General features: G+C 32.2%; 1 protein-coding gene and 1 long non-coding RNA gene across 3 annotated transcripts; one reads left to right on the plus strand and one right to left on the minus strand.

The window, feature by feature from the left end:
• Positions 1 to 1821: 1821 nt before the first annotated feature.
• Positions 1822 to 7208, minus strand: LOC104099131 (UBP1-associated proteins 1C). Its single transcript, XM_009606041.4, has 6 exons — positions 6937 to 7208; positions 6748 to 6822; positions 3506 to 3636; positions 2545 to 3013; positions 2256 to 2369; positions 1822 to 2149 (listed from the first exon to the last, which is right to left on the minus strand). The coding sequence occupies exons 1-6, from the start codon at positions 7021 to 7023 to the stop codon at positions 2084 to 2086; spliced, it is 942 nt and encodes a 313-aa protein (XP_009604336.1). The 5' UTR covers positions 7024 to 7208; the 3' UTR covers positions 1822 to 2083.
• On the plus strand, positions 3820 to 5506 carry LOC138896395 (uncharacterized). Of its 2 annotated transcripts, none has more exons than XR_011409447.1 (2): positions 3820 to 4406; positions 5122 to 5506. It is a non-coding gene; the product is annotated as an uncharacterized lncRNA (long non-coding RNA). The 2 variants fall into 2 exon arrangements; XR_011409446.1 differs by having other exon boundaries at positions 5221 to 5506.
• Positions 7209 to 12316: the final 5108 nt, after the last annotated feature.

The raw sequence follows: 12316 nt of genomic DNA on the forward strand, positions 1-12316 counted from the left end.
AATTAGATATCTGGATTTTACGAATTTGTGATTTCTTTGGATTGGGTGTTCTTGAAAACGATTGAAAATATCCTTAGGGTTCATATCTCAATTTTATGGGAGATTGGTTAAGTTTAAAGTTGGTTTTAGGTAGAATTTCAGATTGAAACTCGAGGAAGAAGAAGTTTCGGAATTGTATTACGATTGTATGATAAATGTATCATAATTGTATCTGAGTTGTATTTGATACATCAATACCTAAGACAATTCTGATACAATACTAATACTATTATAATACAATATTGTATCATAATTTAAGTTTAGAGTTGGTTCTAGGTGGATATTTTAGATTGAAACTTGAAAAAGATGAAGATCAAAATTGTATCATAATTAAGAATTGTATCACGGTTGTATCATAATTTGTACCTAAAACAATACATGATACAATACTAATACAAGTATAATACGATATTGTATTAATTTAAGTTTAGAGTTGGTTTTAAGTTGTATCGTAATTGTATAAGAATTGTGTAAGAATTCCTTCATGATTGTATCAAATTTGTATCTGAATTGTATTTGATGCATCAATACATGAAAGAATACTTGATATAACACTGATACAAGTATAATACAATCTTGTGTCAGAATTATATTAGTTTTTTAGAGTAGTAACGTGTATAGGTAGAAAATTTTCAGATTTCCTATAATTACTGTGATGGATATTCAAAATTGTACAGGATCGAAAATGTTACCATACAAAAAATAACCATTTTTTGGTTCCATTTCTACGGCGAGTATGGCTTCTTTTTTGGTTCAAGACTTTTTTTGTCCATTTGTATTTTTCTTGTGACTTCTTATACGAGAAGCGAGTATCTTGTATAGAGTTTTCGAGAAATTGGAAGAAAAAATTTGGTGAAATAATATTGGAAGAAGAAGTTGCTTCCAGATCTGCGTATAAGAAAAGAGAGGGATGGGAGTAGAGAAAAAAGGAAAGGATACAATTCAATCCCTTAATTGAAGGTGCTAATAATGGGGTGAGAGCTTTTTAAGGGGAATACATACAGTTTGTAAAAAAAAACATAGATACTTTTTGAAAACTACAAAACCTAAAGCAAATAAATAAATAAGTTTCTATTATAGTATACATAGGAAAAACTCCCCCTGAATAGGGCGTCCGAATTAGCTCTAAATTGCTTCCAAATTCCAATATGTTACTTGCATTGTTTATATTTTGTTTGACCAAGTTTTAAAATCTGGTTCTTTTAGGTTTTATATAAGCAGCTTATGTTTAGTCAATCATTACAAAAGTGAGTTTCAATGTCAAATTATGAAATGGACATTTAAAGATCTCTTTTTACAATTAGTATTCTTTGAACTTGAAAATATTTATTATGACTTAATTAAGTTTTTTAATTGCATTCAATTAAAATGTAAAATAATCACAAAACAGAGAGGTCGGGATTACAAGACTTTGGTCATGGATGTGTTTTCAATAATGCAAGAGTTTAATCTTGTCCGCACTTGAGAATGGCTCGGTAAATATAGAACTTTTTGTAATGGTATTTTGTCCTGAAAAGTTTATGAGCTGCTTCCCAGCAGCAGAAAATAGTTTCAGCAACTACTCACAAGTAGAGTGCTTATTTTTTCAGAAACTTGACCAAATACTTTAAGATTTAACGCAAGTACTTTGAAAGATAACTTCTGATTTCCCAGAAACTTCACCATACATGCTCAGATCTTTGGCAATTAGTAGCAGCCAATTATGCGCTACGAAATGAGAACGATGATGATAAGAACTTAACGATCCTCATGCCAGCAAATTTAGCTGATAAGCCAACAAACTTAAAAAGAAAGTCCCTCTCGCATAACATCCTCAACAGTTTTCTTACAAAATGTATAGTATTTATTTAATTTAATCTCTAAAACTTCCAATAGCACGGACAAAACTTGGGAACAAACTCCCTTCAAATTGAGGTCGTGAGGTTTTTTGTGAGTATCACAGGTGAAGCTTGTTTTATAGCTTTGGCTGTAGAATGTTTTCTTTTCCCCAATAAATTGCCTCAACATTTGTTGTAAAAATTATAAAGCTTCCAAAATGAAATTCTCAGGAACTTTTCGCTGCCAGTCGCACATATTTGCCATCAACAACGAACTTAGAACTCGAATTTATCTGCAGAAAACAGGAACAAAAAATTGTGTCAGCACCCTTACACGTTTGGTTAAAGGATCAGTCACGAAGAAACTAGCATCGATCCGGTTTGATTAGGTTAGCTGACCTTATGCTCAATTATGTCACTGAATTGGCTTCCGTCTTTTACCATGCCAGACTCATTTGCAGACTCTAGAACAATCTTTTTAAGTTTCTTCAACTTCAGAACACCATCAGAATTCTGTCCCGAATGTGACAAGAGAGTAAGAGAGATACCAGACAATGCATACGATCATAAAAATAGTCTCTAAGATGTGACACATAAAGACTCTTGTTTAAAAGAGGAAGAAATGCTCATGAAGATATATATGAAAAATAAAGTTGCAAACTAATGATGAGATGGAAAGAACACAAACGGATTTCAATGCTAATGTGATCAGTTTCTTCCACTTTATCTTCTTCTTGCTGTCGTTTCCATTAGAACCATCCACAACAGCTTTATCTTCCTTCACTGTTTCTTTTTTGGCTTCCTTCTTACGCTTAGTTTCCTGTTCCTTTTCAACCTGGCTTACTTCGCCATTATCTAATTCACCAGATGGCTTGGCGTCACCATTTTCAGATTCCCTGTCTTTTCTTTTCTTCTTTGAGTGAGTATTACCATTTTCTGCCTCTTTCAAGTTTTTCTCCTTCAATAGCTCACCTGCTTTGTTCTCAAGAATCTCTCTCTTTTGATTGTTGTCATTAGAGACCTCCACACCATGGTCAGTCGGTTCAGTCTGCTTAGGCTGTTGTTTAGCGTGGAAAGCTCGTGCCTTTGCTCTGTGCTTCTTACCATCAGCATGGAGAAGTAGTGTCTGCTTACTAGTTGCATTGGTATTACACAAACTGCAGATACATCACTTTGAGGTCAAATAAGGATGAATCATATTAAAAAAGAAAAAGGAAAAGTCAGAAAACAAAAGAAAAGAAGAAAGAACAAATGAAGCATCAGAAACAAGTCTTGCAACCCATTAATACAAGCCAGAAGAGGAAACCAAAAAGAAAAGAAGAGAACATCTAGGTAGGGAGGATAAAGCACTGGTTGAGGCAGTTATAAAGCTTTGAATGGATGAGGGAATAAGAAACAAAAGTCCACTCTGACTTGGAGTCGATGATTATCAACCAAGAATGGTGGATGACACAAACTCTTGAGCTACAAATAATATTCCTGTCTTGCAGCAACAGCAAGACAAAAATATTTAATTGGACCTAGGATAATACTGGTTTGTTTCAACGAAAATGTCATCTCATTTCTAGCAAATATCCATAACTTTTTCGTCCCATTCTTAGAAAGCTAATCAAAAATAAGAAGAGAAAGACAAAAAAAGTTCAACAGACCTACAAAACCAAGGTGGACGGTCTGACAATCCAACATTGATATCTACATCAGGCTTCTGCTTTGAATCACTGCTGGCTTTGGCAGGAGTTCCATTTGAAGCTTTTCCTAGGCCCTTTGGCCCATATTTCTCCTGAAGGACATACAGAGAATAATTAGAAAACACAAAATCTGGATATCAAAACACCACTCAGTTAAGACGCATCAGTTTTGGAAGCAAATACTATATGAAAGTAAATACTTGCAAGAGAAAGTAGCATGATGGAGAAATAATACAGTATTTTTTTGTTCAAGCACAGATTAGGATCCCATTTGAGAGTGCTTTTTTTTTTTTTGAGAAATAAGCAGTGGCGGAGCTACAGTGCTCCAAGGGTGGTCAGGCGCACACCCTTCGCCGGAAAATTGTACTACGTATATAAGTAAAATGATGTTCTATTTTAATATATTCAATAGCTTGCACACCCTTGACACAACCGGGTGAGGTAGCCCAGTGGTGAAGGGTGTGCAAAATGTTCCACTGATTGTAGGTTCGAATCTCAATGCAAGCTTTTGGTACAACCCATTTGTTTTATATTATTATATTTTCAAGAAGCAATATAAGTGTAGCCTTCAGATCCACGTTTTCCTTCTTTTCCAAATCCCAACCAACCTTTGACTTTCTTTTTCTTTTTTAATTTTTCAATAAACAAATATTAAAGATCATTATTTAGTTGAAAGCTACTTAATAAAAATTTCTAAAAGCTCTTTACTAGACCTAAACCTAACTTTTTCAAAATAGAAAGAAGAAACACAAAGGAGAGAAACAAAAGACCATCCCTTGCTTTTTGCCTTGCTAGCCTGATGCGTTATTGTCGGATGCCCGTGAAATCTTGCACTCTAATTCTGAATCTGATTCAATTTCAGGTTTGACTCTTCTTTCTTTCTCTTTTTTTTCTTAATTTATAATCTGAATTTTATTGTTAGAGTCTTTAGAGATTGAAAATTTACTAAATATTTCTACATCTCTTAAACAATTTACAACTAGAATAAAGTAACTGATACTTAGATGACCCGATTCATCATTCATGAACATATATCTGTTCTTTAAAAAAGAAAATAAGGAAAAATTTGGTGGATGTGTATACGAATTTGGGACATAGCTTGAATTTTCAGATTTTGATTTTCATGGTTCATTATATTATAAAGGCATTTCACATGGCACGAGCTAGAGACCGTAGAAGTTAATTATGGACTTCTTCTATGATGATAACTCTCTGAAAGGATATTGATTAGGAACTATTTGATTTTTAAATGTTTCCTTCATGATGCCTAAACTCATATTTAAGAAGCAAAACTTGTATATTGCTCTTGGATCGTGTGGATGTGTTTTATAAGATTATTGATTGGCAACTTCAAGAACTTAACGGCCGTTTCAATGAGGTGACAAGTGATTTGTTTCATGGAGTAGCTTGCCTGAATCCAGTTGATTCATTTTCTAGTTTTGACATCAGGAAGATAGTGAGAATGGCTAAATTATATCCTGATGACTTTGATGAATTTAATTTCGGTGTCCTTGAGGATCAACTTGCTAATTATATTGTTGATGTACGTGATATTGATCAAAGGTTCTCCAATTTAGGTGGACTTGGTGAAGTTTCAAAAAAACTAGTTGAGACAAAGAAGAATATTACTTATCCTCTTGTATTCTACTTAGTGAAACTTGCTTTGCTTCTGGCAGTTGCCACTGCAACCGTTGAAATAGCTTTTTCTGCAAAGAAGTTTATCAAGAATGACTTGCGGAATCGAATGGATGATGAATTTTTGGACGGTTGCATAGTGCCTTATGTAGAAAAAAAAGTATTCCGTACTATTTCTAATGAGGTTATTATAAAAACATTTCAAGAGATGAGACCTCGTCGAGTACAATTGTAATAATATATTTAAATTGTGCTTTCAGTAGTAATATTTTTTTTGTTGATTCCTTTATATTGGTTTTGATTTATACAATAGTTAATTTTGTTGTATTTTTATGATTTAGCTAAATATTGTGTATTTTATTATAACAACATTCGATGCACCCATTCATAAAAAAATTATTTACTTATCCGGTTGAACACCCTTCGTAAAATTCCTGGCTACGCTACTGGAAATAAGTATCTTGAAAAGTACTTTTCAAGATTTAGTAAATTTTCAAAATGACTTCTGGCAAAAGCTCAAATTTGGAGATTTTGTAACAGATTTTGGGCATAAGATTCAGACATTATTTCAAGTAACAATTTGTTCTCATAAAATAGGATTGTATGATTCTATTTGAAGTTAATTTTGTATATGGCACAAAAGTGCCTTATAAATGGTATTACTCTTTAAGTGTTGTCCTTCTAAAAGCACCATAGGAAAACTGCTTCCACAGTCAACACTCGTCATACTCCAAAACAGACATATCACTAAGTTCGGAATAGAGGAAAATGTTTTCCGTGGAAAATGTATTACTTTGGAAAATGTATAACCTTGTGATGTTTGGAAAAGAAAATGACTTCTGCCTACAAATTAGGAAGTCATGGTTTCCCTTTAGGTGGACTTTTTTTCTTTGAAAAAAAATCTTTTGGTAACCAATCACTGGAAAATGATTTCACTACTGAGAATTAGAAAAATGTTTTTTTCAGTAGCTAGACACGAGAAAACAATTTCTTCACCCAGAAATAGGAAGATATTTCTTGCAATTATACATATAGCTTTTAGAAACCAAAAATCGAACCTACACAGTTTTTGCAATAGAAAGTGAGAATGTTAGTGAGGTATTTAGTAGTCATTTTGTCGATTAAGCACACAGTTTGTAACTTAGAAAGATAAGGATGGACTAAGGACCATGATCTCACATCTCAGTGATATTTGAAAACACTGGGTAGAGAACTTACTGCTCCACAAGTTAGTTAACCGGAACAGCAATTGCAATGAAGTGTTAAAAGGAAATGTGTGTGTATGTGTTTAAGTGTGAGTATACGCCATTCCTGTAACTGAAAATTTTCCAAATACAAATATTTATAGCACTAAGCTGAAGCTGAAGCTGAAGCATCAGAATTTTGCTGGGACTAGTTGCAAAAAAAAACTTAACGCGGGGATAGATTACAAGTAATGGCACAATTAACTTGTCGAAATAGAAAACTAAGGTCATAAATTGCATTGCTCAGGTAAAATTCAAAAAATAATACCAGAACATTATCCGAACGGTGAAAATATGTAAAACATAAAAAGATAGAGACTATACCGCTTCAGTAATGCATTGGGTGTGACTTTCCACTGTTTGACGACTAAAAATCTCCCCACAGTCAATGCAAGATAGCTAGAACAACAAACAAAAGCAATAAGTGAACAAATCATACTTAAATAAATGACATTCAAAATCTAAGTGAAGGAAAAATAAACAAAAAATGAAAAAAAAAACGAAATCGAAAACCTTATAAGCAGAACAAATTCGGAAATGGCCGGGCAATTTAGGTTTCTTAAGGTTATCTCCACAGTCTTCACACTGAAACCAAACCATCGTTTCCCTCTCTTTCTCTCCTTCTCCTTATGTTAAGCGATGGAGAGAAAGTTCTAGAAACTTTGAGGAGCTATACGGAGCCTGCAACAATAAATTATTTTAACGAATTTAGGAAGTGAAAAAGAAGAAGGGGTTTTAGGGTTTAGGGATTGAGCAAAAAACAAAAGTTGATTATGGTGTTAAATGGAAAAATCGAAATGAACACAGCGGAAAAGGTGATGTCGTGGGCCACTTTTTTCTGTAGAAACTCATGGGTGCAAATATTACAGGCCCAAATTACTTTGGACCAAACTGAATCCATAACTTAGAGCCCAAAAACTAAGTTGGCTGATTGCAGGTCCAAATATTACAGGTCTAAATTCATTTAGAAGCTGTTGGACGTGCAGCAAAGTAGAGATATATTAGTAATATAAAAGTTGGAGAATCAGATTTAGAATTTTTAGTAAACTTAAAATATATAATAGAATTTTAGGAAAGACAAGAAACATGAGAGAGAATCTTAAGTAGAGATATATTAGGAATATAAGAGTTATATATAGTTTAATAAAAGGTTAAACTTTTGAAATAAATTATATTTATGTAATTTTTTGGAAGTAGTTGTAACTCTTATAAATTATTTTTAGAAGGGTTTGTGTTTTAAATTTCTCAATTATAAGTTGTCTGATTAACATTTGGTTTTTAAGGACTTGTAACACACACATATTGCGACTTGTAAATCGTAAATAATAAATGCGATTTATTAATCGCATTGGAGAATTGCGACTTATAAAACGCAAATACCAAATACGACTTATAAATCGCAAACACTATATGCACTTGGATAACATATGAGAACCTATATAATAGAACATTTGGATACTATTATCTTATAGTACTTCGTTTGAAAATTTTATATATTGTGAGGAAAAAAAGTACCTAAACTGATTTTTGATTACATTTTCTCAATCCATGACCTCCTATAGCAAAGGTATACACCCTATTTATTATAAACTAAAATTATTTTAAAATATTATTTTCTATAGCTACCTTTTATATTTTTTAGCAAAATAAGTATTTTATGGTATATACTAACATTGAGGCAAGAAATAAGGCATGAAATACGATATTTATTTTTTTCCTCTCTCTTAGACAGCTGGACATACCTATTTTTAAGGGATTGTCGCTTCTGTATTCATGAATACATGGCGCGAATATATGTGAATGTATACGTGTACAGCTGTATTCATGAATACAGCAGCGCGAATACATGTGAGCACATATGCGTACAACTGGACTGCCCTGATTTTAGGCGCTTTTTACTATTGTATTCATGAATACACGACGCGAATACATGTGAATACATGCGCGTACAGCTGAATTGCGCTGATTTTAGGTGATTTTTGCTGTTATATTCACGAATACAGCAGCGCGAATACATGTGAATATACTACCGTAACAACTGAATAGTAGCTATAGGAAGTAATTATGTATACGGTAGCTATAAGAAGTTAATAGTCACTAAAAAATAGTAGTTTCTGAAAATTTCTCTTAATCTTTCTTGCCAGTTAAGCATGTCAGTTTTTTAAGATAAACACATTTACAGTGTGCTGTCACATAATAATATAGCACTATATTAAATTCAATTTCAAATATTAATCGTTTTGATAAATTAATTTTTTTAAAGAATATTTGGCATTTAAAAAAAATACAAGAAGTCGTTTATTATTTTTTCCCAGATCTACAATTACTATTTCAACTAATAGAGAGTGCTAACTAAATGACATTTAAGGAGAAATAAAGAATAATTAGGGCAGTAATACTCTTTTTCCACAAATGAAGATGAAAGCTGGTGTATTAATTATTGGGGTTTGCTAATTCTCTTAAATTCTGCACCGAAATATGCAGCTTCTTGTTAACGAGTTCAACGTAGATTCAGGCATTCAGCTTTCTTCCAACTCAAGTTCCTTGACTTTGTGTACAAATGGTGATCATTATTCAAACAAATTGCTAGGACCCGATAAAGAATTTTTTTCAATCTTCAATATCTCTAGTCTTTATTTTTTCTCTTCATTTTTTATTCTGTTCTTTTTACAAAATACTAAAAAATTGAGTATATTTTAATTATATGATAGAAATCATTTTTTTAGTAAATGTTTACTGGTCCACGAGAAAATTATTGCCTAGAGTTTGTTTTGGAATTATATCCATAAGGGGCGCTAGCTTATTATAAGGCTTCATTAGTCAGTTCAACCCTAATCTTAACGTTGTCTATATAAACACCACTACGAGTACTAATAGATACACTCTAAATCGTCTAGAAAATGCTAGGGGTTAGATATCTCTACATTATTGAGGGGTTTTAGGTTGTAGAAAAAGAACTGATGACATAAGTCGCGATTCCCAACTAGTATTTACGGGTTAAATACATGAGTTTGAATATAAAAAATTATAACCCAAAAGAAAGAAATATTTGCTCATGTTGAATTGAACTCTTGAACCTAATAATGGATCTTCCTTGAAATGCTGAAACAAATGATTGAACAGCCAGCCATTGTCCTCACAAAAGAAGTATAAAATTATACTTTTAAAATCAAAGATAGCTGGAATCCCATAACAGGTTGGTGAAAGTGTACTTCGTGGGTACTTCGCCTTTGATTTGGATTTTGGATATGTACAGTTTAGCAATAGAATAGTATCTAAAAGGCTAAAACCCTGCAATAGAATGTTCAATTATCAAAAGTAACTTTTTTTAGGTTTCCTAATCCGGTATCTTTATTTGAGCGCGATTAGATCGGGATCTACGTCGGAGAGTCTCACGTTGGAAGTTAAATGTTTCGTAATAAAGGTAACTTCATATCCAAAACTCAAACACAAAATTTTTGAGTATTTATCACTACGCTGCAATTCATATTAGTCATATACTATCATATATCAGTGGCGGAGTCACATGCACTCAAGGGGTGTCAATCGAGATTCTTTCGTCGAAAAATTATACTGTATAGGTAGATAATTTTAAAAAAAAATATGTATATATACTATGTATTGACACTCCTGAATTTGTGTGAAAAACTACTCACGCACCCCTTATTAAATAGTTAGATAATTCATTGCTGAAATTAAATATTGACTTGTGGGAATGCGTGTCTAGTATTATAGGGAGCATATCACACAAACAAGTCTCCTTTTGAAATATTTTTTTGGTTTGGTCTCTTCCCTACGTTTTCCCACCTCCCCCACCCCAACCACTCAATAGAAAATCATCTCTGGATTATGAATTTATGAGTACCATTTCCATTTTAAAAAATTAATTTCTTCATGTTAGTATATTGATCGACATTAGTGTTCTAAGCGAAAATAATATCACCTACGACGAGCGTAGTGGAATGATTGAAATCCTTCCTTTTAAGTAAGATATTTCAGAGTTTAAACTTTGGAAATAAAAATGTTTTGCTAGAAACACGTTACCTCTTTAGTGACCTATTTTTCATGAATCTAAATTAGAAGGTCAATAAACATCCAATATTGAAAGGTTAAATTAAAAAAAGAAAAAAAAAGAAAAGAAAAGGTGAATAGCGCTAAATAGTAGTGGCTTCTTTACAAATGTTTTACTAGGCCTATATACGAACTCTAGGTTATAAACACATGGTGATTCTATTGAAAGTAAAGTCGATTGTAATTTGTAATTGATTTTTTCATCTTTATCTAACTTAATTAGTATGATCTTACTAGTACACATGCAAATGATGATAAGTAAGTTGTTTGTTGTCAAGCTAACCATTTTTGAATAAGTTACTATAATAAAACATCCAGTTTGTGGACAAATTAGTGATTGAGTTGCGTGTTTTGATTAAAAAAAACATGAAGATATCTATGAAATTACACTCAACAATTTCAAAATCACAAAGTAATGTTAATGAGAACTTATTAAAATAATAAACATATGGACATTAATCCATAGCGTAATCAAATTACAAAACTAAAGTTTCATGATAGAGTAAGATAAGTATAATTTGTTCAAAAGAAACATTAGAGCCGTAACTAAATGACAAAATGAAAGTGAATGATTGTAGTGGAAAAATAGAAAAATCACGCGAGAGAGGAAAACTTACCTGTTTGTCCAAACTTGTAAAATCGGTTTATTTTTAGAAGTGATTTTTTCAAAAAATGCTTTTCAAAAAAGTGATTTTGGTGAGAAACAGTTTGTGTTTGGCTAATTAACTTAAAAACACTTTGAGCAGTAATTAGTGTTTGATCAAACTTTTAAAAAGTGTTTCTAAGTGTATTTTTCTCAAAAGTGCTTCTCAAAAAAGTGATTCTAGGAAGAGTCTATTTTTTCCGATTCTCCAAAAATGCTTCTATTTCTACTCAAAAGCAATTTTTTTCCAACTAAAAGCTTGACCAAACATCTCAAATTTTAGTCAAAAGAACTTTTGACAAAACAAAAATACTTTTAGCCCAAAAAAAAGCTTGGTCAACACATGCTATTATATAGAGCTAATTAAAAATAATACTAGTCAATCAATAAGGATTGTGAAATAGTAGTAACTACTCATTTATTTATAACCAGAAATTTCATATGCGAGCACTGAGTATGAAGTGACATATATTAGAAAGTGTTTTACTCCTTATTATGGAACTTTTCTACGCGAATTCAAATTTAATCGAGCTTTAATGCTGATATCGAACATCGAATAAAACATTAGAAAAAAAGAAAAAAAAAAAAGGACCCCTAAGCAGTCCCCATTGCCACCGTCCAAATGCTGAAAGCTAGCTGTTGGAGAAACATAGAGAAAATAGAAAAGGGATAATTGTCATTTTCCAGGCTGTTCTTATACTTCCCTCAATCTCTCCTAATTTTATGTTTTAAACTTTAAAGAAAGAATAGGAGAGACCCTACTTCAAGTCTTTTCTTCCCCGGCCTCCACACAGTCCACACCTCCCTTTTCTCGTTTAGAGAGACCCTACTTCGTGTTGTTGCAATAGAAACATTACCTTTCATCATAATTAAGATTTTTAATAGGTTAATTAGTCACATATTGGTTGAAGTTTGTCCCACATTAATTAAGACTTTAGGGTCATTTTGTACATGTGATAACACTAATAATCTCGGAATAAAGTTTAATTTGAGATTAGTTTTATCTCATATTTCGTTTTGGGTATTAGCTAATTCCGTGATAACTTTTATAGGAGTCGTTTGGTACATGAGATAAGAATAATAATCGCATGATAAAATTTGAGATTAATTTTATCCCATGTTTGCTTTGGAGTATTAGTTAATACCCGGGATAGCTTTTACACTAAAATGGCGGAGTAT

Source organism: Nicotiana tomentosiformis, chromosome 7 (assembly GCF_000390325.3).
Source record: "Nicotiana tomentosiformis chromosome 7, ASM39032v3, whole genome shotgun sequence".
In the NCBI taxonomy this organism is placed as follows: Eukaryota; Viridiplantae; Streptophyta; class Magnoliopsida; order Solanales; family Solanaceae; genus Nicotiana; species Nicotiana tomentosiformis.

What these genes read in the sequence shown, in the direction of transcription:
- LOC104099131 (XM_009606041.4), bottom strand. Translation starts at nt 7,023, where the DNA reads ATGGTTTGGTTTCAGTGTGAAGACTGTGGAGATAACCTTAAGAAACCT. An exon ending in GAATTTGTTCTGCTTATAAG is followed by an intron (nt 6,823 to 6,936) that starts GTTTTCGATTTC and finishes TTGTTGTTCTAG; the next exon opens with CTATCTTGCATTGACTGTGG. An exon ending in CCCAATGCATTACTGAAGCG is followed by an intron (nt 3,637 to 6,747) that starts GTATAGTCTCTA and finishes TATGTCCTTCAG; the next exon opens with GAGAAATATGGGCCAAAGGG.